The sequence below is a fragment of the Chrysemys picta genome, chromosome 9 (genome assembly GCF_011386835.1).
Source record: "Chrysemys picta bellii isolate R12L10 chromosome 9, ASM1138683v2, whole genome shotgun sequence".
NCBI classification, from domain to species: Eukaryota; Metazoa; Chordata; order Testudines; family Emydidae; genus Chrysemys; species Chrysemys picta.
In genome coordinates, this window is record NC_088799.1 from 82,672,214 (window position 1) to 82,699,580 (window position 27,367).

The 27,367-nt window shown below is 39.9% G+C and overlaps 1 protein-coding gene across 15 annotated transcripts in view; it reads left to right on the forward strand.

Annotated features, from left to right (window-relative positions):
* Positions 1-24,545, forward strand: part of MTMR8 (myotubularin related protein 8) — a 37,929-nt gene extending 13,384 nt beyond the window's left edge. For 7 of the 15 annotated variants that reach the window (XM_008175953.4, XM_005295676.5, XM_024112462.3 and 4 more), the window contains 10 exons: positions 316-444; positions 3,470-3,604; positions 5,739-5,871; positions 7,849-7,958; positions 9,133-9,258; positions 12,607-12,656; positions 15,406-15,606; positions 16,038-16,166; positions 17,156-17,282; positions 18,209-24,545. In XM_008175953.4, coding sequence (XP_008174175.2) covers positions 316-444; positions 3,470-3,604; positions 5,739-5,871; positions 7,849-7,958; positions 9,133-9,258; positions 12,607-12,656; positions 15,406-15,606; positions 16,038-16,166; positions 17,156-17,282; positions 18,209-18,502 — 1,434 coding nt within the window. In that variant the 3' untranslated portion in view covers positions 18,503-24,545. The remainder of the gene's footprint in view (positions 1-315; positions 445-3,469; positions 3,605-5,738; positions 5,872-7,848; positions 7,959-9,132; positions 9,259-12,606; positions 12,657-15,405; positions 15,607-16,037; positions 16,167-17,155; positions 17,283-18,208) is intronic. The other 8 variants (XR_010590418.1, XR_010590420.1, XR_010590421.1 and 5 more) reach the window with 3 other exon arrangements.
* Positions 24,546-27,367: the final 2,822 nt, after the last annotated feature.

Below are 27,367 nucleotides of genomic sequence, written 5' to 3' on the forward strand. Positions count from 1 at the left end.
AAGATGCAGTTTATTAGTATAACCTTACTATTTTATGCATTGCTGTTGTCTTGTTTCTTCAAGGACGAATTGGAATTAATATATCATATGTATACTTAGTTTCGTGCATCCATATTAATGATAGTGTTTCACATATCTGAAAAACAGCATTAATTATTTCAATCTTTTGAAAGATTAATTTTGGTTGTATATCAAGCTGATCCATGGTTGCTGTTTATTAAAGCTAAGTAACAACAAATCTTCAATGATTATTCAGGCATCTTAATATCAAGCTGGCAAATAATTATTGGATTTTTCCCCCCCTTTGTACTCTAGGTCTGCAACACGTACCCTCCAGAAATAGTGGTGCCAAAGGCTGCTAATAAAGCAACTGTGCTTGGAAGTTCAAAGTTCAGAAGCAGAGGGCGCATCCCAGTGCTTTCCTATCTTTACAAAGAAAACAATGTTAGTTATGCACATTCTACTCTTCTCGTTATTTTTCTTGCTGCCCACCCAGCTTTAATATAGGGAAAGAATGTGATCAAGTTGTTAGAACAGAAGCCCGGAATTGTATCTCTGCCACTAACTTGCTAGATGACCTGGTATAATCTGTGAGATATGGGTAATGCTGACCTATTTCATAAGGAGTTGAGGCTTAATTGTTTTTTGAAGCACTTGAGATCCTTCTATGAGCAATGGATATGCAAGTGTAACTATTGTTTTATACTTTTGAAGAAATTTCTAAACAAACACAACTTCAGCTATCAGAAGTTGAGACCCTTTTTGTTACTTTCCCCTTTTCCCCAAATAAAACAATGACTTGGCAAAGGTTGTCCTCTAAACCAGCATAAAAAAAGCATGATCCTTTCAAACCTCCTCTTTGAAATCTCACTTTGACCAATTGTAAGAAATGCCTTTTGGGGTTTGTAAATGATTAAGTTAGTTACAATGGACAATCTTTAACAAGTTGCAACTTAACTCAGCTAAATTTTCTGACTTTTGAACAGGAGGAAGTAGCTTGGAACAAATCCCTATTTTTTTTGTATTAGCTCAGAATAAGTGAAGTTTGTTCTAACTGAAGAGTAGAATGCAGCCTTTTTAGCTTTGTTGTTTCAGCATTGTTTCAGGCACAGAGATTAGCAAAATACTGTCACAGTTAAATTGTTAGGCTCGAGGTGCTTTCCGAAGGAAGCTTGCCTTGACCCAACAATTGCATGGAGTTGTGTTGTCAGAAACTACTGAAGTGTACAGTCAAGTTCAGCATTGCTACAAGTGTGGATCAATAACAGCTAACTAAAGTCATGAAGAGAGGAAGTCAGAGCAAGAGAAGGGGAGTAGATAAGGGGAAGGGGGACAGCAACAGTTGGGATATGTTGTATGTATTAGACTAAATGGGCCAAATAAACCAGTCACTGTCCAACATTAAACAATGTCTGGGCTTTTATATTGGAGACCTCAGCTTGCTTGGTAGCATGGCAAACACACCATTAAAAATTTTTAACCTTTTCTTAAAGATACAGAAAAGAAGGAAAAACAGTTAAAGCATTTGAAATTTGAAGTATTAAATAAGGCTTTAATTTTAACAGCATCCCTTCTTCCCTTTAGCTGGAGAGAGTTTTTAAAAGGAAAAACCCTGTTTGACAGTCTCTTAAATGGAATCAAAGGTGGTGGTAACTGTCTTTTTGGGGAAAAGAGAAGTTAGTTGAGATGGGCTGGAGATGCTGTTGTTGTTAAAGTCCAGGCTTAGAAAGAAATGTCCCCTTGTTTGACAGTCTCTTAGATGGTATTGAAGATGGTACACCTCTACCCTGATATAACGCTGTCCTCGGGAGCCAAAAAAATCGTACTGCGTTATAGGTGAAACCGCGTTATATCGAACTTGCTTTGATCTACTGGAGTGCGCAGCCCTCCCCCCCCCCCCCCCCCCCCCCGAACGCTGCTTTACCGCATTATATCTGAATTCGTGTTATATCGGGGTAGAGGTGTAATAACTGTCTTTGCAAGTGTTAGTTGGGATTCAGTTGGAGCTGGTAGAGATGGTAATGTCATCTGAGTCCCTCTCTTTCCGGCCTCTTCTGATCAGGACACCTCTCAGGATCAGGATGGTGAAGGCCTGGAGTCCCAGGAAATGGTGGGAGTGGCATCCATGATATGAAGCTCGCTCCAGTAGCCTCTTCTGTTCTTTCCATCTGTTGTTCTTCATTTTTAGTCCTTTGGTACTTTCCCCACAGGATCTTTGTTTTAAGGACCCAAAATGGGAGTGATAGATGGAATAGCCCATCCCCTCTGACGAAATCCCCAGAGTGCAGCCTGGGACAGTGGGACCGCTGTGCCCCTTTATCTCTCCAGCCTGGGCTGTCTCTCACAATGCCTTGCCTAGTGACAAGCAGCAAGCCCCTCCAGGCGCTGCTATCACTCAGCAGAACAACCGCATGTGGAGCCCCACGCTCCGCTAGATTGCGTGAATGGTCCACAAGCCACTCAGGAATCACATAGAGAAAGGCATTAGCAAAATTCCTCCCAGCACTGTACCTCAGGAATATACCGTCTTGCACTGCTGAAGGTGAGCAGTGCAGATTTATTAATTGGTTCACCACTTCATCAGTGCATGTGAGTCATTGCATTGTAGCTCCCTTGCTAGACAATGGTTGGTGATGTCTGTTCAACAGCACCCACCCGGGTGTTGGTTACCTCCCTTGTCATTGTCTCTGTATAGTTGGTATTTGGGTGCCTCCCAAACCCACAGCATATTTTAGTGAAAACTATACAACACAATTCTTATAATTTCATATGCATTGGTGATACACATATTTAGATAGAACAATGTCTTTCAGCTGATCATAACCTTTCCCCTGCTACCTCACATGGCATGCTTTATATGCAATATCGCAATTATATACAGATACTTTCCCAAGGTATAATATGTCATGCCCTCATTATTTTGTCCACCAATTAGGCCTAATATCCAACATACAAGCTGTGGCTCATTAACTTCCAGCTCCACATCTTCTGTTTTTAGCAAGCATAATTTCAACACAGTCCTTGGATCATATCAAGTTGGCCTTTTTGTTTAGACTAATTCAGTTGTTCTATCTCCCTTTTGCATTTTTCCCCCATCAACATTTGTTATAGGTTATGATGACATTTTATGAACTTCCACATACTTTTAACAGTTGAGTGCAAAATTAAGGTAAATTTGGGGCCCAATTATTACAACAGATAGAAGTCATTAGGCAGAAGAGCAATGCATTTGAGAAGAGGTGGATAATTGTCTCCATAGAAGCACAACCTACTTCAGATTCACAAAGCTCTTGAAAAGATTAGAAGCATGAGCTGAAATTTTTCATTAATTTGTCCACTTGACGGAAGTTTTACAGTGAAACAGACACCAGGCTTAGAAGCATCTCCATCAAATTTTAGTGTGTCCCTCGGAGCAATAAATATTCCTGATTTTGATCTTTTCTCTACAGTAAACTATTGTGTGTTTCAGGCTGCCATATGTCGCTGTAGCCAGCCTCTCTCTGGGTTCAGTGCTCGCTGTCTGGAGGATGAACAGATGCTGCAGGCAATTAGACAAGCCAACCCGGGGAGTCCCTTCATGTATGTTGTAGACACAAGGCCAAAGGTATCACTTAATGGGATTTGTGGATGTTCCTAAAGTTCACATCTGTTATGTCAACACTGCTTCCAATGGATCATGGTTTTCAGATCTCTAACCTAGTATAGTATGAGGAAGCTCTGCTCAAATTATGGTGGGGGACATCAGAGGCCACTCCTTCCTTCCCCATGAGACTGGTGTCCAGCTCACCACTCCTTAATGATAAACTCAGCGTCCAGCTGCTGTACTTGGACCTAATGTCTCACCTCCTCCCGTTCATTTGTGTGTGATCAAACTGTGGTGACCATAAGGGCACTCGTTCCTAGATTATCTGATTATCTGAAGTTATAGTTAAGAGTAGCCCAAGTCTAATGACCCTTAGTGGTTGACTGAGGCAGTGGAATGGGTTCCAGTACAGAGGTTAGGCCCTGAGTTTATCATTGAGATGGAGAGGGGAGTTTAAAGTACTGGTTGCACAAGTCTGAAGTGCCAGTATTGGTATGGTTGGGAGGCACAGTGGCATTTTAGGGTTATCTGGTTTCATAAAGTCTGAAAAAGTGCAGTTCCTGCAATTTTCTGACATAGAAGTAATTTTAATTAATATTGCATTGGTGAGAATAACAGTTGCTAGTGCACTGTGAACCCTGCCATTACAGTATATGGAGTTAGTTTTACCTCAGTAATGGCAATTCAGGGCTAAAATTTCAATGCTGGGATGTTTGCTCAGTAATAGTTCTGACCTAGGGGATCGGGAAACGTTTGCATGAAGTTGCACTGAAACATCTAATGATTACATCTTGAGACATAAATAGCTTGAAAACAAGGTGAGATGTCTGCGTCTGTGGACCTATTCATGAGGAGTTCTAGGCATAAGGAAATTGGAATGTAGGGATTTGCATATTCTACAACTACAAAAAAAAAAAAAAAAAAAAAAGCTAATATACTGCTGGCCATTTTGAATCTGAAATAGTGAGCTCATCTACTATTAGGGGTATTGGCATTACCTGTATTAGACTGGAAATGGGACAAAAGGGGTGCAAATCAGGTGTCGCCTCCAGGTAAACACGGAGGATATTTCATCAAGTCTTCGGCTGCTGAGTATGGTGTTTCCTAGAGCTAATTCTGTTGTGCTATTTGTTCCATAATCATTTGTTTGTTGTAACATTGATCATAATCCATTAATCTGGCATTTGTGTTGCTCTTGTGTACTTTGATAGGTGTTCCATCGACATTTATGATTAAATTAATGGCTATTTAGTGATAATCTACTCGATGGCAAGGGAGGAGATTATAATTAGCCCTATTTCTCCATCCCACCAGTGTCTAACCTGTTTAAGTAGAATGAAATAACCTAGATTTATTTTCACTCTGTGCTACTAGGCTTGTGTATTTGAATCTCTCTACCTCATTCCTTTCCATGGAGGCAAAATACTCCACTTCCAAAATCCATGGATTTGGGATTGAGAGTTAAAACTGAGATCCTGTCTACTTGTGGCCATTCTAGATCTTATGGTAACTTTTGTATGGGCCTGACTCAATTCCATTCTGGGTAATCAACATCCCTTTTCCTTTACTTCTTCCTGCAACTTCAATTGAATACTGTATTCTTGCTGTTGTAAACTTACACATGGTTGCTGTTTGCTGATAAACAGCTGCCATGTTCCATCTTTGATTTGGCTGCATTTTAGTGAGAGATTAAACAAACTGTATGTTTGTAAAATGCTTTGGAATCCTTTTATTTTATGCAGCACCATGTACATTTATGGTGCTTTATAAAAATATTCTGCTAGATGAAAGAGATGTGTTCATATGTAACTATTGCTTTTATCTGTTGCTTTTTTGCTAGCATCTCAATTAAAAAGAAAATGAATCTCAGTTGTGATAACAAACTTCTGTAGTTAAACAAGCTTTTGATACTACCTTGTGTTAGGCAGCTTGAAATTGGCATCCAAGTTCTTCTTTGGCCTGTGCCTAGTGTTAGTTGACTGCACACACATAATTTTAGTAAAACTATTGGAAACAATTCATGGGCAAAAATAACAGCATTCCCCACCATGCACACTCTTGTGAACTTGCTTTGCTTGATATCTGCTGTTCTGGAAGATCAAAAGCATTTGTGAGCCAGGTTTGCTTATGCATTTTTTTCACTTGATTTCTACAGTTAAATGCCATGGCAAACCGAGCTGCTGGTAAGGGTTATGAGAATGAAGATAACTATGACAACATTCGCTTTAAATTCATCGGCATAGAGAACATCCACGTGATGCGGAGCAGCTTGCAGAAACTCTTGGAAGGTATGACACGTGCCTTTGACTGGTCCGTGTGTTGTTGGTTGCCACCTATTAACATAACTCGCACTCCACAATAGACAAATCCTGTGTACACAACTGCGGGTGCACTTTGGGGCATGGGATGGAAAACCGATTAGGAGAGTAAATACCTGGCTTTGTGCTCGGTTTATAGAAAAGGCTGAAAGTGTTACAGTATTTTATCTGATGTTAAAATGTTCTTTAAAAACTTGTTGGCGAAAGAGACAAGCTTTCGAAGAAGAGGTCTAGGTAGGCTCAAAAGCTTGTCTCTCTCACCAACAGAAGTTAGTCTAATAAAAGATATTAGCTCACCCACCTTGTCTCTCTAATATCCTGGGACTGACATGACTGCAACAATACTGCATACTTTAAAAAAGGATCTGATAAGAGGCATTGTGTTCAGTTTTACCATGCATCTAAAATAGAAACTAATATTTAGCAAATTTTATGTAATCAAAAGTAAACAATCTCTTAGCCTTTTATTGTTTTTATTTTTGTATGTGGTTATGATCTTGTTTAACCATTCAGATGATTATAGTTAATTTATGAAATACTGAAATAAGGTATTTTTATTTGGGTTATTTTGGTATGAGCAATCTGTGTGATGTGAGAGAGACGGTTTCAGAACTCTCCTGCAGGAGAGTTAACAACTTGCCCTACGTAATTTTTATTTTTTCATTTGTTTTTAACTTCTTCAGTCAAATTTTGTTCTTAAATGTGAGTGCGCCTTCTTAGAGCGTTGCACTGCTATGTGGGATTTGGGATGAATTTGAGGGGACACTCTTCTGGACCAGTGGAGATTAGGGGCCTGAGTCTCCTCTTGTTTACACTGGTGTAAACTGGGAGCCATGCCACTGAAGCTGATGGAGCTGTTCTGGTGTAAAACTGAAAAGGGACTCGGACCCTAAGTGATGAAAGAGAAGAGTGAGAGTATTGATACAGTACTTCCTGCTGGTTTATTAACTACAGTATTAACATCCTTCTGCAGGCAGAGGCTGGGGAACATTGTGAAGCTGATACTATAAGTCCTTCTCTCTTGTCCCATTGCCTAGTATCAGGAGGCATATAGTACAAACACGGTCATTCAAAATTTATAGGAGGCTAATATTTGAGTTGGCAATGTAATGTTATGGACTGATCGAATAACTGATGCCCAGGTCACCTGGTCTGGTAGGATCCAGGGTTTGATAGTGGCCTTGGGGAAAAATTAGGCTAGATAGGACAGAGGGTTTGGCATATGCAAAAATACTGCTCTACTCTCGAGAACCCCATGCTGGATGACTTATTTTGGAGTGGGTGAAAAGGCAGAATAACTGCTAGTTTATTCCTATTTTATCCCCTTGGCTAGAAGGCCTTGACAATGATAGTGTCTCTCACAGGTGCTCAGGAACTATTGAACTATAACATTATAAGCATTTTCTAGTATGCTTTTCAACATATTATCTGAGCCCTCTTCAAGGTTAGATAAGTCATTTACCTCTAGAAATTAGAACTCCACGTCTTTCTCTAGTCAGTTTCTTATAGTGATTATATGCTGGTGGTGTCTGAATGTGTGTGATGATGTCCTATAATGAAGGGATGGGTAAACACATAACACCTTAATCACTTGCCTTGGTTGGAGAGAGCGCTTTTGAAATGAGATTTTGATTATAGTGGTGAAAGGAGGAGGAAAAATACTCCAGGCTTAAATGCTAGAACCCTCTGCAAGCTAAAGAATTTTAATTGTGTGTATATACACACACAATATCTATAGTGTGTGATCTCTTTAAAGAGAGAAAATTGATTCCTGTATTTCAATATTCAGAGAACATTAGCTTTCATGATCAACCAAGCTTTGTCACTGTTGTTCAGGAGAGGACGGGAGGAGGATTAGCATTGATGGACAGGAGGGGTTGAGAAAATCATGGTTACTGTGCATTTCATTTGAGAAATCTCAGCTAATTCTTTTGTTTGTGTTTTCAGTGTGTGAAACAAAATCTCCCTCAATGAGTGACTTCCTTACTGGCCTGGAGAACTCAGGCTGGTTACGGCACATTAAAGCTGTAATGGATGCTGGAGTCTTTCTTGCTAAGGTATAACTTTCCCCAATAGAAACCCAAGAGAAATGGGGGAAGCCCCATTGTTTGGACACTTAACACTAGATTGGACTTAACACCAGAAAATTTAGAAAATGAGCCTGCAATGGTAAAAAGACAGAACTGGGAGACCTAATTGTGTCTGTGTGTGTCCTGTGATTGTAATATAGTGATTTCCTACATGGATTGAAACTGTGACCTATCCAGTATATTCTAACGAGCAACACTGCCTACTGTTCATTTGTCCTCATTAATTTTATTTTACTTCAATCTGAATAATTTAAAAAGATGCCTACGTGTCCTGATGTGTAGTTAATATTGCAAATAACTCATAACTTTTCTTAACAACTGTGGTGCTTTAAGTGAGGGATTTTCTGAGTGCGTTTGTCATCTTCTGTCACTATATGCTACAGGGATGGCATAATTTTGAACTTTTAACACAGGTCTCTTTTTTCCATGGGCTATTGTAAGGTGCATGACTTGTCTGCAGATCAAGTAGAAGGAGCAAATTTGCTGCAGCAAACAGTTCTTCATTAACCTCAAAGGGAATGCAGGAAATGATTGGTAGAAATCAATTGCCTTGCATAAATATTCTCTCATCTCTGGGTTGCTCCATTGTGAATTCCTTTCTCTTGATTTTTTTTTTAGAGAAATGATTTTGTATTCTTCTTCTGCTACCAGTACAAAGGAAGAGAGACAAATATGGGAGGAATTTTGTGTGATGATCTTCCTCTGTTCCCTCATTTTCCTTGATAAATTCCCAGTCCCAGGGTAGTGACAGGGTGAACTTTCCTCATTTACATCCTTCCTTAAGATTTCTTCGCTCATAGTGCCCACAAGAAGTGTCAGCAACAAATACAAATATAGATGATATGGATATGAATATACAAATGCTGAGTAATTGCATGTTCATATTGCTGAAATCTCTGTCCTTCCTCATCCCAACTCTTCCTTGCTGTTTGTTCTCCCTCCTCCCCCTGGACTGTGTAACATTTAAAGTTAAATTGAAAACTCTTAGAGGTGAGGGCCATGTTTCTGTATTTGTTCTGTAATGTTCCTATTGGTAACTCTATTAAAGGTAAATCAGACTTTGTGAGATGAAGGGGGTTATGTTTAGCTACCACAACTACCAACTGTTAAATTGCGTTCTGATTTATTCTCCTCTTGGCAGGCAGTGAAAGAAGAAAAAGCCAGTGTCTTAGTCCACTGCTCAGATGGGTGGGATCGTACAGCTCAAGTCTGTTCACTGGCTAGCCTCCTCTTAGATCCGTTTTATAGAACATTTAAAGGACTCATGGTAAGAACAGAAATGCTTTGGGTTTTAAAAATGAAATATGCATTGTAACTTTGAAGTGGTTTGGAATGTAAACAAGCCCCGATTAAGCACTTTAGATCACTTTGAGCAGCAAACTTTTTTAGAGTGTCAGTAACCTACAGAAGCAAAGTTATTTATATATTAAGTTATAATTGCTCTGAGTAGCATGGGTACAAAAAGCTAGTACATGATTTATGACTCAAATCTCTATATCCCTGCACATCCATAAGAGAACCGCTAATGAAGCATCTTAGCAAGATGTGCATGAGTATAGGACGGGGTGGGCAAACTTTTTGACCTGAGGGACACATCGGGTTTCGTAAATTGTATGGAGGGCTGGTTAGGGGAGGGGGTTGTGGCCCGGCCCCCACCTCCTATCTGCTCCCCCTATCCAACCCCCCTGTTCCCTGACGGCCCCCGGGACTCCTGCCCCATCCACACTCCCCTGCGCCCTGTCACCTGACCGCCCCCGGACCCCCACTGCCCCATCCAACCCCTTGATGGCCCCCCCGGGACTCCTGTTTCATCCAACCACCCTTCTCCCTGTTCCCTGACTGCCCCTGGAACCCTGCCCCTGACTGCCCCCCACTCCTCCATCCAACACCCCCGCTCCTTCCTGACTGCCTGTGACGAAGTAGGACAGTTCTTAATGTTTCCTCTGAATACTGTGTGGGTGCCTCAGTTTCCCCTATGCATTTCTTAAGTCTCCAGTGTGCATATATGGCCGACAATCTGTCTCCTAGCAACAAATGGCCAGGGCCCTTCCCCCTTGCAAGGGGTTAGCTAAAGGTGACCAAAGAGATCAGGTGACTTCCTGGCCTGGGAAAGAGACAAAAGCCACAAAGGAGAGGCTGGAGGGGGTTTCAGTTTGGAGCTGGCTGGGGACAGGAAGTGAGGGCAGACGGGGTGGTCTGGCTCGCTGGGCTCCAGAATGGATCCGGCTGAGGGATCCCGTTCTCTGTACCTACAAGCTCTGTTTTAGACCGTGTTCCTGTCATCTAATAAACCTCTGTTTTACTGACTGGCTGAGAGTCAATTCTGAGCGTGAAGTTGGGGGTGCATGCAGGACCCTCTGGCTTCCCCAGTACCCTGCCTGGGCGGACTCGCTCTGGGAAGCGCACGGAGGGACATATGCTGAATGCTCCAAGGTCAGACCCAGGAGGTGAAGCCATGTGAGCTTCTTGCCCTGAAGACAGTCTGCTCCATGGGAGAGGAGGCTCCCCAAAGTCCTGACTGGCTTTGTGGGGAGCAGTTCCAGAGCATCGCCCGGGGACTCCGTGACACTGCCCCCCCCGGGACCCCTGCCCCCATTTAACCCTCTATTCCCCTGCCCCCTGACCACCACCCCGAACTTCCCTGCCCTCTAGCCAACCTTCCCTGCTCTGTGCCCCTTTATTGCGCTGCCTGGAGCACGGTGGCTGGCGGAACAACACCTGTGCCACCTGGCTGGAGCTGGGCCATGCTGCCGCCACCACCACCACACAGCAGAGACCGGGTCAGGCTGGGCTCTGCAGCTGTGCTGCCCCAGGAGCTCACAGCCCCGCTGCCCAAAGCATTGCGCTGGCAGCGCAGCTAGTGAGCTGAGGCTGTGGGGGAGGGGCTGGAGCTAGCCTCCTGGGCCAGGAGCTCGGGGGCTGGGCAGGACGGTCCCATGGGCTGGATGTGGCCCGCAGGCCGTAGTTTGCCCACCTCTGGTATAGGATGTGAAGGCTTACAAAGAGCCTGGGAGGGAAGCTTGTGGTTTAAGACCCATTATAAAACTATCTGTTCGGGTGAAATTCACCCTGTGCAGAGGGTCAGCATGAAGCCCATGCATCACTGTCTTAAAGCCCTCTGCACGGTCGTGAATTTCATCCGTTTGCTTTTAACAAATTAGTTGCCTTGTTTTTTGTGCTAAATTGTCAATGTAAAATGTAACTTTACTTGGTGCGCTGCATCTCTGCCCGCCTGCGTTTGTTACAAACCCATTAGAAATGGGCTGCTGCTCATTAGCCCCTTGAAAAGAAACTGAAAGCAATGCAAAACACTGCAACTTTTGTTTGTCTTCTCCTGGACAGATGCAACTGTGCTGCACTGAGAAGATTGTTACCTCAGGTCAATTGCTAACTTTTTTTGCTGCTAAATTCTGCTGCAACATTCTTTTATCTGTACAATGGGGTCTTGATCCAGGTCTAGGGCTCCTGTGTGCTATGCTACTACAAATAATAAATAACTGTCAAGTTTCTATTGGAACATGAGACCTCAGCATGATCAGCCTGGTACACAATATTGCAGTGACAGTGGGTCCTGATCAGAATCAGGTGCTAATATAATATAAAAGACTTGTTGTCATTTTTGTAACATCTAAAGTGTACCTTACGAATCATAAAACTAGTCATTCCTAGGTGAATATAATAAATACCTGAAAAAGATCCCGAAACCATTAAAACAAACAAAATAATGTATTTGCCAAAGAAACACCACATGTAAGTTTATGGGTATCTTCTGCTCTTTAAATCCCTGGATGATTACTTCTGGCTGACTACGTAATACAGTCTAAAAAGATATGCCTTTAAGGCACCAATTCATTTATTCAGTGCATTGCTGTACCTGTCCTTGCTAAGCTGCTCCCATACATTTTCTTTGATAAGGGTTTTATGCAGGTTCATACTTAGGTAAAATAGAAACGTCTCAATTAAGTAAACAAAAAAATCCAGTAAAAAGCAACAGAGGGTCCTGTGGCACCTTTAAGACTAACAGAAGTAAACTAGCTACATTTAAGGCCAGAAATTAAGGCCTTTACCATTTGATAGAATACTCCTTACATTCCCATGTATATGTTCTTAAAAATAAAATTTTCTTAATTTTGGTTTGCTGCACTGAGTATCAAGGTATTTTTGGGTCTCTTCAGAATGAAGTAGCTGTGTAGTGGAATAAACAGTGATGGTTTTAGCATATACCTCAAGAAAAAATGTACAGATGTCTGGTCTGTGGGGTTATGTTTTGAAAGGGTTTACTTGTCTCCTGGGGGTAGTAATGTATTTATTGAAATTAATTCTTGTTGCTAAAGCAAAATCACCAACAAAGTGACAGCACAAAGATTCTCACAGGACTATTAAGATTCAGAATAACATCCCATCCCAGCAATAATACTACTGGTGATGGAGCATAGTTCCAATTCCATAAATCATCCTATAATTTTCATCAACCTTTTATTAATAAATATGCAGGGTATGACAGATACTATCAACTAAGCCTAGCTACAAGAATTCTGTGGTATTAAGGCATCATTTCACTTTTTTCCAAGCAACTTAATAGTTTTTCATTTGCTTTCTCTCTTTGAAACTGAAGGTTCTAATAGAAAAGGAATGGATTGCGATGGGCCACAAGTTCTCACACAGGTAAAAGCAGATTATACTCAGGGTGTAACAAGAGAGAAGGCTTGATGGTAAAATGCAACCTGTATGTGTTTAGCATAAGGGGCATTTGCTCTTTTTCCATTGGAATCCTTAGGGGGATTCATCAACTCTTGGGTTTTGTGCATGTTTTCCTATATTCTTCCATTGATTTACAAAATGGTGAACAAATTATTTAACCTCTATGCTTCCATTTCTCCATCCATACAATGGGTTGATATTACATTGATACTGTGTGTGAAACAGTCACGTTTTGGAGGGACTTTTTGCCTCTGATGCCCTTCTGTGTTGACCAGGGTTGGGGGCAAATCCCAACAAACATTTACAGATTATTTGCAGCTTTAACTTCAGCCCACAATGCTAGTACTAACCGACTTAAGACTTGCATTCCATGGTCTTATAAAAATGTTACTCTCTCTAATTGATAGTCCATTTGCACTGCATGGTAATTTAATTAACAAATGGAAAATACAGAGATTTACTTGGTCCAGACTAACACTAGGAAGAAATAGTCGTCGTCTTCTATAACATTAAATGGTGAAGAACTGAAGTTCTGTACTGAACTGAACTTTGTTTAATGATTGTCTCAATATGAAAATACTCTTATTTAATACTGTAGTCAATAAATATTTTTTCTTAAAGTGAGAGACACTGGAAGAAAAGCCCATTTAGAGATCCACATAACGTTTTTTAGAAGGACTTATCCAAAGATGAATTGCAGCCCAAACAAGCACATCCCACAGTTATTCCCTCTGTGGAAAGGACTGTTTTCACCTTTTGTTTTTCTAAGACCGGAAACTAAATGTGCCTTTCACCAGTATTATAAAGGAAGGACAGCATGAAATGTAAATTACTTTTTGCACACTTTGTCAAGTTCTTAGGAAAGAGTGAAATTTCATCATTGCCTAGGAACAAAGGATGAGAGAGTTATTCTGCCTCTAGTAGTGGCTGGTGCATGATGTTTCATGGGAAGGTGAATTTCCCCTTTGTGATTTGGCTAGCTGCATGATACTGTAGATGGAATGAAGGAGTTCAGGCTGTGATTTTATCCTCTGTATGTGTTCAGCTTGCTCTCTGTAGCAAGAGAGACCATGTTGCCATTAGCTTGGAAAAAATAGTATTGAACAATTTTGTTTGCCCCAAGCAAACTTGCAAAAATCACTACTTGTTTCTGTATATTTGAAGGTAGTGTCCCTTTCCAAACCACTGGCTTTCCTGGCAGTGTGGAATGTTTAGTGCGATAGGAGGAGAATTACCTGCTTTGCTAAACTGTTGTGATCCCTCCTTTGTTCTGGTCCTTTTGTTTCTGGATATATTAAAAGGAAAAATAAATCCTTCCTTAGCTAGCAAACATTTTGCAAAATGATATGAGGTGTTCTGAGCATCATCTAAGCTATAATGTTCTTTGGATGATAGTCCATATGGATTCCAGTCTTTGTGTGCAAATTAGATTATTTTGGCCAGCAATGTCTGTTGAAGCCCCTGCCTGTGCCCTAGGTTCTACGCACCCTCCATCCAAGGGCATAAAGTGCGGAACAGGCCCAGCCACCCCTCAGTTCTTTCTTACCACCCATGGCAGCAAGATGGAACCTATGCAGTATCTGCCCTTTCCCTGTGCACTGTGGTAGTTAAGTTTTTTACATGGCTAGTCACCCATTGGCAAAATATATCTTTTAATTAAATAACTTTGTTAGTACAGAGTATGGAAGGATGGGGGTGGTACTAGCTTCATGGCAGAAACTAAATCACCAGTATTTAAGATTGGTCCTTTGTGTGACTCTTTGATGCCTATTAATGATGGGTTCTCCCAGTGCCTGTTCTGCATTGGAGATGGACACATCAGAGAACAGTGTTCTATTTGACACACTTTCTCCAAATGCACTCAGAGTAAGGGAAGCCTGTCTGAAGCTGTTCTTCCGTGAGATTGATACAAGATTCTCAGACACTGAGAGGAGGGTTGTAGCTAGGCCTCAGCCATCTGGTCAGTCTCTCTCTGTTAGTGTCCTGGTGACCGGAGATTGCACCTTGAGCTCCTGGGCCACCTGTACCTAGAGGCCCCATTTGTCTACCACGACCACTCCAGAGATGAGCCAAGGCACAGATCACCATCCTTGGCACCTAGCAAACTGAGACATGTCATCAGATTCACAATACAGACTCATTTGTCAAGATCCTTCCAGTGTACTGGTATCAACCTCCAAGATAGGACATGTGATTCCCACTAAATTGGTGGACTGTGCTGTCCTCAGTACCAAATGCCTCAGTTATGTGCCCCAGAACCTTCCAACCTCAGTACTGATTACCTCAATAGTATTCTCTACTTCAGCGTCTGCTATCTCGGAACCTAAACCATACATGATATAGAGCAGTGGTTCTCAAACTTTTGTATTGGTGACCCCTTTCACACAACAAGCCTCTGAGTGTGACCCCCCCCTTATAAATTAAAAACACTTTTAAATATATTTAACACCATTATAAATGCTGGAGGCAAAGCGGGGTTTGGGGTGGAGCCTGACAGCTCGCAACCTTCCCCGTAAAAACCTTGTGAGCCTCTGAGGGGTCACAACCCCCAGTTTGAGCACCCCTGATATAGAGTGACTTACTGGAGGCCCAGCACTGGGGTCACCTCTCCTTGAGAGAGAGTAAATATTCAGGTCACATGATAGTCAGAGAGTTTCTCTTATTGTTGAATGTTATAGGATGCAACCTTGTAGCTTTCTTTCTAACTCTCCAGGTGTGGCCATCTGGATGGTGACCTAAAGGAAGTGTCCCCTGTCTTCACTCAGTTCACTGAATGTGTCTGGCAGCTCATGCAGCAGTTTCCCTGTGCATTTGAATTCAATGAGCGGTTCCTTCTCGAAATCCATGACCACGTCTACTCCTGCCAGTTTGGCAACTTCCTTGGGACTTGCCATAGGGAACGGGAGGCTCTGAAGTGAGTTGGCAGTTCATGGGGCAAAGGTCTGGAAGTCTCTTCAAACTCTTTTAAAATGTAATTGGAAAGGTAATCAAGGTTAGGGATAAATTCTCTTAATTCTTGCACATGCTCTGCAATGTGAAAGACTTAATCTCATGTATAGAGAAGAATGTATCCCAAAAACTCCATGTTTTAAATAGCAACTCTACAGTAACTTGCAGGTGTCAATTTATTCCCCTTCACTTTACTCCATCCATTATCTAATTTAAATTATCAGCTACCCAGGGCTTGGACTGGAGTGTGTGTCTGTGGTTGTAAGGCACACTAATTGCACCATAGAAAGGATAAATATCTTCTATGCAGCCCTACTCAAATCCTGAACAGTGCAGCTAGAATTATACTAACACTGTTCGTGATTAGATTTTTTTTTTTTTTTTTGTAATTGACAGGATTTTTGAGAAGACCCATTCCCTGTGGCCTTTCCTATTACAGAAGAAGCAGGAGTTCAGGAATCCTCTGTATAAGGGATTCACCGCTTACAAGGAGCTTAAGCCAAACACTCTACCTTTCAGTTTCCAGTAAGTCACTTATTGGAGGAGGGACACTTTTTTTCACAGGAATGGAAGTGATCACTAAAATGCCTTGCCGTGTGTCCTGGGGTGAATCACTTGACTTCTGTGTGCCTCTATTTCCTCATCTGTATAATGAGAACAATCATGCTTTCCAACTAGTAAAGCAGTTTGAAATTGACAGGTAACCACTAAATAAGTGCAAGTACTATTCTTTTAAATATTTGATCTGCAACTAGCTGCCTCCCTGTTACAGGAAAAAATAAGAATAATTTAAAATATATGCAGAGTAGTTTTCCAAATTCCTTGTCACTTCAATTCTTAGAGCTTTCCTTAGAGAGAGTGGACACATTATTGTTAAAGATAGTGCCTCCTTATATATATATTTTTTTTTAAACAGGGATATTCTTGTGTTAAAGTGCTGCTGATACACAGAAGTATGCTGTTGCTGCTGAAATTATTATAAAATTGAATGGATTTATTATTTATGCTGTTTGTTTTTCATCTTTATTTGCCTTGGAACACTACTGTACAACTGAATTGGTCAATTTCACCTCCTGTTTCTCAGTCACTAGTGCACAATGCTGTTTCAGTCTATAGATCTCAAAGTGCTAAGTGTTACTGCAGAGTTAAGGTACTTGGGAAATGAGGGTGTAGATGGGAAAAGTTAAAGGCACATACGTTAATTGAATGGTCAAAGCTCACAAATCCATTGCAGAGCAAACTTGGGTCTCCTCCTTATCTGGTACCCTATCCTCTGGACCATGTTGGGCATGGCAAAGAATATATAGATCCTCAGAACTTTTCATTTAATCCTTCTAAAGCTTCATGAAAACTTGTCTATTCATGTTAGGTTTTATAAAACCTAGGATTTTAGGTTTTTAAATAAACGTGGAACTAGTGGAAAATCTCTTCTTTAAACAGGAACAACAATTGCTCCCTGTCACAACCAACAAAGTACAGCAGATCTTTTAATTCCCTTTCCTTCTGTCCTTGAGGTTCTGGTGTGGAATGTATAACCGCTTTGACAAAGGGATGCATCCAAAGCAGTGTGTGTTGGACCATCTCCTCAACTGCATGAGCCAGAAGATGAAGTTGGAGGACAGTGCAACTGACCTGGAAAACGTGAGTCCTGCACATGGATAATGTACAAAACTGTATGATGATTTGAGCAAATATGCCTGAGACTAGGATAGTGGAGCCATATATCTGTAGGTGACTGGTGCAAATCCAGCGCAGGTTGGAATCCCAACATTTGTTTGACTATATCTAGGTAATCTGTTTACTTGGCATTTACAACCCAATTACAATTGACTCCCTCATATCAGAGGGACCAAAGAGTAAATAGGTCACATTCTCTCCCCGGTAGAGTTGCCCGAACAGGGTTGAGGTACATGGGAGAAGCTAGCACTGTTGCTGCGTGTGCTGTGCCACCCCGGAGAACAAAGCACTTAAATCTCTAGTATAATTAATCCATCTCCTTTCACCAGTAACAAAAGAAAATTTTGCTAAATATAGAAGTGTTTGCTTTAATTTGACCTGTTTTACACAGAAAAATGAGGATGCAAATTCATAAGGCAGCAAAAATAGTGTAGATCCACTTTTTAAGATCTGTAGCTTTGTACATGAGTATCTCTGTTCTATTCAGCCTGCAGAAAAGAGCAGCGTGGCTTTTAATTGCTACCAAAATTCTCTGCTTATGATTTCCTTTCTATGCACATGACTAGACATCTAAAAATGGACTAGTGAGGAGGTGTTTGAGTCTTTTGCTAGATTAGTATGAACACTGAAAATTGTAGATTTGCTACCTCAAACACACTGTTTTAAGAAAAGCCATTTTCCTGATACTCTTATAAATGCTATGTTGCATACAGATTATGCATAAAATATTATAGTGCTTATTGCAAAAGAGGCATTGACCTGGGAGATGCAGTGCTCAGGAACTGGTGGATGAGAGAGCGTTTTCAAGACTATTAACATTTGTTCAACATAAGGCCCTGGTGTCTCATCTTTTGTTAATCTTTTTCGCTACTTCCTTTCTGCTGGTATAGAAGCTGCCCTTCCTAGATGGTCCCCTGCCAGATGAAGTTTGCTCCTTATCTAAAATTGTAAATGCCTCAGTTGAGTCTTCGAAAACCCCAATGCTGAACACTCCCCAGGATTATGAAAGTGAACCACCTGCTCTGTTGACCAATGGTGCCATAGTGGAGGAAGTCGACATCATGCCTAGTCGGGACCAAAAGAACAAAGAGAACTTTGTTAATCATCATGACCTTCCTGACCTTCACAGCACCATGGAAGTTATAGAATCAGACGCTAAAAAAGAAAAGCTGCAGTACCAGTGATTATCTCTTATAGTGTACTCTGTGTGAGCCATTCAAATGTGGTAGTAAGGTATGCAAAATCTGTGCCCTGTGAAGGCATAGCTGCCCTGACCGTGTACAACCAAGTGTTAGTGTGTGTGTGTGGAGGGGCTGTTCTTTGTGAGGTGTGCGAACAATCTAGAGAAGGGATTTTACCTTTAGTTTGGGTTGCATCACCACAGATTAAAAGATGAATGTGCATGCAGAGCTGCCTAGAAGGCTACCTTGACTGAGAGTATAAACCTCATTTTCCAGTGAAATTGTGGTCTCTCCTACCAGGTTTTAAAGATGACTTCTATTACTGGGTTTTCAGAGTATAAAGATGCTTTTGGTCACTTTGATATGGAGGGTTAAAAGCCACACAGTATTTATAACGGGTAGGAGAGATGTGATTTGTGTTTTGGCAATGAAAGGATGTAAATGCCATTTTAGTTCACCTTAAAATGTGGATATGCTGAAAAGGCTTTTCTTAGCTGTTTAATGATGCTCTGCATGGAATCCTACACTGTAGCAGAGGCTGATTAATTATTTTCATTTCCTATGCACATTTGTAAGGAACTGTGCCTTTTTTTTATTGAGACCATCTTAATATCCAACCATGGCAGTGTAATTTTTTTTATTGTAATATGCAGCTGTAGTATGTGATTCTTTTGTGGTCACTGTTTTTAAAACTGTTTTGTATATGTCACTGCTGCCAACTTCCCTAGGGTCTCAGATGGTCACCTGAGTCCCTAGCTTTTCTTTTCTGCAACATGTCTAAGAATACACTGCTGCCAACTTCCCTAGGGTCTCAGATGGTCACCTGAGTCCCTAGCTTTTCTTTTCTGCAACATGTCTAAGAATACCCTATTCCGATTTAATGTTCTTGAGCCACACAAAAACATACTGCAGTATTTGCATTTGCCAGTGGTGAAGAAGTTTTCTCTAAAATCCTGCGAGTTACAAACCAGAAAGGAGGGAAATGTTTAAATTTACCCCAGAACTTTTCTTGTTTTATCCTGCCAACGTGGGTCTTGCAACAAGGGGATAACTTTTTGTTCTGACCTAGAAATGTGCTTTCTCTCAAACCTAGAATCAAGGCAGAAACAACAAATGCAATGTATTTCTGTTGTTAAAAACAAAGGCTAAAAATGATTGCCTCATAGCACATCTTAAGTGCCAATTGAGAATGTTATCATTGATCTTAAAACATTAATGCTGACTTTGCATTCCATTTCCAGTGAAGACATTCAAGCTCATTTCCCCCCCTCCTTTAAAACAAAACAAACATTCCATTAATTTCAGTAACAGTTGCAGGTGCTCAACATCTCTCATGATCAGGTCCATTATACACAAAATACCATGTAGCAGCTCCCATTCTGGTAAAGCCAAAGAGGGATGACCCTACTGCTCATAGTCTCCATTTTTATTGGCATACCTTTCAGTAATTTGCATTCAGATAGGCAACTTTTTAAAAAGATATTTGCTTTAGACCATGATAATAAGCAGCACCTCTCATGACAGTGGGCTTTTTGATTTTGTTAAAAAGGTGAAAAACTTTATTGGGGATTGTCATCTTGTTGTTTGGGGGAATGAGGGGGGGAAGGAAAGGAAATCTCCCTGGGTTATAATTCTGGCTGAGTCATGGACTCACTGTGGTGTTTGCCAAGTACTTGACTTCCTTAAATCTCAGTAAATTCAGCTGGAGAAATTGGGTAAAAACAAACAAAAAATCCAACAAGAAGAACAAACAGGTGTTCCATCAGTACTGAACTTTTCTGGGGAAATATATTACGAAAAGGAAAATATCTCTGAGGTTTCCAATGGCCTTTTGTGTATAGTCGTCCTGAAAATATTTCTGCTTCCTCTGGTTCAAGTTTTAGAGTTTATACTAGAGACTATCTGGTCTTAAAACCTAGTTTTAGATTTATGGAAAACTAATTCAAATAGGAATGTTTTCAAAGTTTTAAAAAATATATTATTTCAATAAATAGTTCAAACTTTCCCCTGTGGTAATATGAAATGCAGCAGCCTTTGTTGTAGAGCATACAACCCTGAATGTGAAACTGACTACAGGCTGTTTGTAGTGTTCAAACTGATCAGTGTGTGGAGACTGGGGGAGAAAAACTATGTAAATAGTAAGAAGGAAACTAGCTCTGGTTTTATGCTGACTGTATTACTCTCAGTATCTCATTTGCAGATATGGGCAAGAAAATATCCTGTTATGGGTTTGATCACAATATACGTAATACAAAAAGATGAATTGCAGAGTATTTATAGTGTCTAAAATGGCAATGAGGACAAGGCTTTTTACGTCTTTTTTCTTCATTAGTGGATTATTCAGTTTTTAAAGCAAGCTATTTTTAGTCTGATTTCAAAATAAAAACCTTTGTTTTCAGGATATGAGGGAGATAATTGCATAGTATCTAAACAGCTTAAACACTGTAATAAGCACATCGAATACAGAACTCTGGTGAAAAGATCTGTTAGGGACAAAAAAAAGCCACTCTTTTACACATGTTAAGTTATGGTATACACCAGAAATATTGCATCATTTAAATGAATATGCATTTAATATCTTGGTGTTAGTTTAATACTTCTAAATGCATTATTTCTGTGGCAATGAATCCCACATCTCAAGAGAAGAAAATCCACTCTTGAATCCCTCTGCCTTAAAGAGAAAAGGGCTCTGCCCAACTCCTAAAATCAAAACTAACCTGTATGCTAAACTCTCTTTTTCATGCTTGCTGTGCTAACATAATTGTCTCATGTTAAAAGGTGACACCTTTAATCTTAGTCTGTTGGTCCAGAATTCTAAGTGTACGCGTGACTCAAATACTTCTTTAGATTCCATGGAAAACTGTATTTTAATGGGAACTTCTTTTCCCTCTGCCTCTCCACAACAGTTTCCGTAAGAGATCAATTTCACACTGGCACTTTTTGCTGGTTGAGCCCTTCTCAAAAGGACCAATAGGTGTAGCTTGGCTTTCCTTTCTGGACAGGAGCAGAAGTGTATCAAACCCTAAACAAGCCTTCCTGAAACTGAGAACTTTTAAATTGCAAATGAGGCCAGTAGAGGTACTTTTCAGGACCAATTATTTTAAACTTCAACACTCTTCTATGTGATCTTTAATGAAAATTAAATGCTGTATGTACTAAAACAATTTCCACTGACTACTGTTGGATTTAGCCATACCGTTAATCTTTGTACAAAAGCATTTTGCAAAATGTTTTTATAAAGTCTTCATACAGTACCTTGTCTTCTAAACCACCCATAGATTTATTTTTTAAAGATACCTTGTGACCTTTAAGTATAATATCTAGAACAATCTGACATTTTGACATCTCTGCAAATCCCTTGTATTCTTGGCTTGACTATTAGTATGTGCATGCAGCTCTGGTAGGATTACTCTACATACTGATAGTGATCTTGGCATTTAATCTTGTTTTTTATTTCAGTAACAAAACGGTGCATGGCTGTAAATCTTCAAAATGTAAAACTCAACTAAAAAGGGCAACAGTTTACAGCAAAGTTCATCTTGTCAAGATGTATGTTTGTACAATTAGAGTGTATATCAGAAATCATTTGTAATATAGTGCTAATCAGAGTGCTGTAAAGTAGTAGTCATGGGAATGATTCCATAGTTTCTTGGGATACCATAAAATTGTTGGACTACCTGAAGACCAGCTAGTTAGAAACTTTTCATTCAAGAGGAAGATTTTCTGATTCAGAAATAAAAGGCAGTTTAAAGCACTGCAGCATGTCCTCTGGACTCCTATCGACTAGCATTGGCTTCCTACTGTGGCTTTCAAAATGGTTGTAGAAGCCTATGTTCTGTTTATAACATCCTGCCTGCTGATAAGCTGTTGAGTGATTTGATTATATGGCCACTACTAGTGTAACAGGAAATCTTAAAAACTGTTACTAAGCAGTTGTCTTAAACACATCTTATAGGAGACAAACTACTGTAACTTATTTATCCAGAGTTAATAACATGCAGGCCACTGAGTCAAGACTACTTTTATACGGAGCTGTAAAAGGAACAGTGTTACATGCCTCTTTCCATTCTGACTTGTATAACTGGAAAATACGCCATTTAGAGTAGGTGGTTTCTTGTTTGTATAAATGTTTTCTCTCCTGGGGGTTTTTTGTGTTTGAATTAGAAATTCTAATGGTTGCACATTTGTATATAGTCTCTCACTTCACATGCTACAAATTGATAGTGTTACAATGTGTGTGGGTATCTGGTTGTAAAATGTATTAGTCTTAAGGAAGCTGTTGCTGTTGATACTCTAACATGCTTTAGAGGTTGAGATGGAAGAGGTGCAATATGGCTTTATTTTTTTCACATTCTTCAGAATATTTGAATGAGCTTCATAATGCTGGAATCTTAAATTATGCTTTGTCTTGCAATTCTTCTCTACAGTGCAAGTAGAAGTAGAGTGCTACTCTCATCACTGCTTGGCAGAAAAAAAGGAATATTTAATTGGGTCACAGCTGCCGTAAGTTCTAGTTGGCCCTTTTTAGAGTAAACAAAACATAATGTATACACTCTTTCCCATGGCATTGTCTAGCTGCAGTGTATTTCCGCTGTTGGAAATTCCATCCATAAAATGCATAGGAAAAAACACTCTTCTAGTGGGAAGAGGGTGAATGAGTGCTTGCTGGTTTTGCTCTCCAGCCCTCCTGACTAGGGAAGGAGACTGCTAGTAATACATGGACATTTTTGTTGTGGTTTTTAATTTGTATAGGTCCAATTCCACAAGGTGTAGAGTGCCTCCTGGATTACCTTCAATGCCTAATGAAATCCACAGGGAGCTGAGTGAGTTTGGCACATTGGAGAATCATGACCTATACAATTGCCTTTTTGCATTTGAACTGATTCTCAGTCACAGATGGAGATACACTTTGGACCCAGTCCTCTGAAGTGCTTAGTACTTCCAGTTCCCACTGAGGTCATTGGGCATTGTCCACCTTGCAGGATCAGACCCCATTCAGGTACAATTAGTCTTCCATTCAAGTTTTAGAGCTGGTGAGTTATGCAATAAATAAATTAAAAATATGGTTCTTGATACTATTCAATAAGAAATATATGGGGGTGACCATTATAGTGGGGCCGGAAGCAAAAAAAAAATTTTTTTTCCATTTTTAATCTCTTCTCTCCCCTCCACTCCCCAATTTGCAATGAGTGACCAGATTCTTTATGTGGAAATGACTAATGCAAATTGTGAATCTGAAGCCGGTCCTTTTTTACGTTCTGTTCCCATCACATGCAGGCACATGTTCTGTGGGGGAAGCCCTTTCCGAATATAGTAGTTTTGTTTTAATTAAAATACTTTATACATCACTTGATTAACACAATTAAGCAAATTCTCACAACAGGCAGTGTTAAAACCCTTGTTTTCCTAAATATCTAGCATTAATGGTACTCAGCTCAGTGCCAATTGCAGTCAATGTGATTTGTTAGGTTAAGTATTAAAACCACACATGCTGCTGCATCCATTGGTGTCTTCAAACTGTAAAAGCAATGCAGAAAGACTAGGTTAAAATGTTAGGCCTTTGTCTTTTCTCATAACATTCATTCATGTGTACATATGCATCTGTATTACTGTAGTAGTGTACTAATGGTGTACTTTGTAGCACTGGATCTAGTCATCTGTAAACAGAGCACAAGTACTTTTTTCTTATACTAGCCATGATTTGGTCTTTGTAGGAACTTCTCTAAAATTCTGTGTTGTACTCAGCTCAAAACTTGAAATGTTTTTGCTATTTCTGTAAGTCTGTTGGTACTTTGTCTTTAATGTACTTCTTGAGGGACAGTTGTATAAAAATGTGTCTGATTAAAGCCCATTTGCTGTTTTCCTTGAAGCTGCATATGTGTTATCGGTTTAGTTGATTCACTGCTGAACATTTTTTGTACCATGTCTACAGGAGCACTGTGTTTTTTTCTCAAAATGAATTTGGTTGGCTCAAGACACTTCATTTGTATTACAATTTTATTTTTATTTCCTACAAAAATTAAAGTATTTGCATTTTTAAGGTAAAGAGGTTTGTGAGATGTTTCTCTTTGGTCAGTTTTTTTAGCTTGTGAATTCCTACCGTGGGTTAAAATTTAAAATATTAAAATGCCAAATCAATGAAGACTACTAGAAATCACAGAGTGATTTTTCCCTCCCTACCACCCACCCCCGCTCATGCTGACTAGTACGTTACTCCACAAGCAGTCCCACTGGTTTCAGTGGCACTTACTTGCAGAATAAGGTGCTGCTCAATGTCAATAGAGGTCTCAGTCTGATCTGTGGTGAATGATACTAATGAAGCACCATTAGCCATCACAATACATGCTGTCCATATTTTCATGCTATCCCAGAGTGATGCTCAGCTTTCCTTTCTATATATTAGAAGGAAACACAATGATTTCTTTTCCTTCATCAAATACAACCTTCCCTTGACACAAATGACTCCCTAGAAAATGGCATTTGGATGACTTTCAGCAAATTTTTAGTAGCAGCTCTCTAAACTCTGGTCTTGTCCCATCCTGGCAGCTCATTTCCCTAGATCTCATTGTAAAACAACAGGCCTCTTTAAGAAATGTTGTATTTCTGTTCAAAGCACTCTAGGTTTGATCCTGCAACAACTGGAGTCAGCATTCCCAGTTCCACAGGGCCTGTATCTCTGAATAACAGTTATTCTGTCAGTTGCAGTGTGTTGCCCTAGTGGCCACTGTTCAGTGATAGCTGAACTGGTTTATTTGGATAGATTTGGACATCAATTTGTGTATAACATTTGGAATCCTTCTGGTGGAGGTGCTATTTAAAGATAATTATATCGACTCCTTTTTAAATCTCAAATCCAGTATGGGCTCTAGGGCTTTTTCCATCCTAAGTGTCCAGCCCACAATTTTTGCCTTGCTGTTCTAGGCAAGAATCCTGTATCATAGCCAGTGCCTTTTCGATTCTCTCCGTAGTTGTGTAAGCTTCTGTAGCTTTCTGAGGATACCAGCTTTCTTTCCATCCCTACTGCGTTGTCTGCAGATTCACACTTCTTAACCTGCTGTTTTTCCTTATCAAGTGGTTACTATTTTCTTTCTGAAAAGAGATTTCTGAACTTAGGTTTTCTGAAACCTAAGATGCATTTAAATCTTAAACTGCTGCTGTGGATGACGCTAATGATGCTGCTTTAATTGAACAGCCCTTCTTAAATTCCAAGAATCATAGAAATAAGTAGAAACGCCTTAAGTCAGTTAGTGTATTTTCTTTCATACACATACATTCTGCAAGGCAGTGCAGGACTATTTTTTGTAGAACGTCCTCCAGAGTTTTGTACACTATTGTTTTAAATTACTTGAGCATTGAAACTTCCAGAAGGTCATAAATAAAATCACACCAGCATGGAAACTTTATTGCAGGCATGTTAAAATTTGTTAAATTTGTGGCACGTATTAGTAGAACATACATATATTGTAGTAACAACCAATGGGCATGGTTAAGAAACAGCAAAGTTTGTGTATTGTGGGATCCTACTTAAAGATAGATTTTTTTTTTCTTTAAGTAGAAGACTGGAACCTTAGAATATTGCTGGCCTCTAATGTATTTTGTTTCTTTGTTTATAAAACCTGCCCTTCAAAAAGTGGATTTTGTCTTTCATGCTATTTAAAAATCTACCCCCTTTGGAATTTTTCCGATTTTATTTGACAGTTTTCAAATAGTTTATTCAACTTTAACAGAAATAGATGCAAAGGAAATGAGGTGGAACTTTCAGTTAACTTGCTGATCAAAAAATCTTGACAAATGTTACATTAGTGAGTATAATTATGGCCCCCTAAATTTATGTGGAAAACAGGATCAGAATCAGAGAAAGATGAAACAATATATCACGTAAGTCCAGATTTTTAAAGGTAGTTGCAGCACCTAATTGATTGAGGAGCCTAACCCTCATTTTCAAAAGGGATTTTAGTACTTAGCCTAAATCCTAATGAGCACACCAACATATAAATACCTTTTTAAAATCTGGGCTGTAGCCCTTATTTAATGCTTTTCAGCTATAGATATCAAAGCACCTTACAAAGATAGGTGATTTTATCCCCATTTTACAGATGGGAAAACTGAGGCACAGATATGAAATGATTTGCCCAAGGATATACATCAGGTCATCAGCAGAGCTGGGGACAGAACTCTAGCCACTAACTAGATCATGATGCCTCAGAGAAACACAAGTATGAGTGTGAATTGCCTCAACACAGTCCTGCCACCCCAATCAAAGACGCTGGCTAAAGAAAAATGTCAAAGGTAGATGCTTCTCAGAAATGTGCCTAAGGTCACTTTGTGTTAACCAGCCCCTGATCAATGGTATCAACTGCTGTATGGAACTTGAAAGTGCAAATTCTATTTCTGTATCCTAAGGCAAAAATGTTCCTGGCAAGTGGGAGTTCTAAATCCTTGCAGGCTTCTAAGATTTTTCTCATTTTAGTAATCTTAAATATTCCTGACAATGTCAATGAAATTCTTCATTTGCCTGTGTTAGGTTTTTCTGATTTGTTGAATTGAGTCTACAAGGCTCTAATTTACATGTCAGGGAAGCTTATTGTCTATTTGACAACTTCTTTGGTGTGGGTGATTTATAATTTCCCTTCACCACTGAATGTGATCTTAAACTTTGAGGAGGCAGATACCATTTTTAGATGATGTAGGTATGTTGTCAAAGTCTTGTTTTTCCTATCAGCTGTTAGGGTGAGTTGATTTCTCCTGAAGATACCTTGCATTAACTAAAAGTACAGCAATTAGTAAACTTAATGGAAACTTAATTTTTTAAATGAAATCTGCTGTTTTCTGTCAATACAGCACATTAACTAAATCTGAGTTAGGATA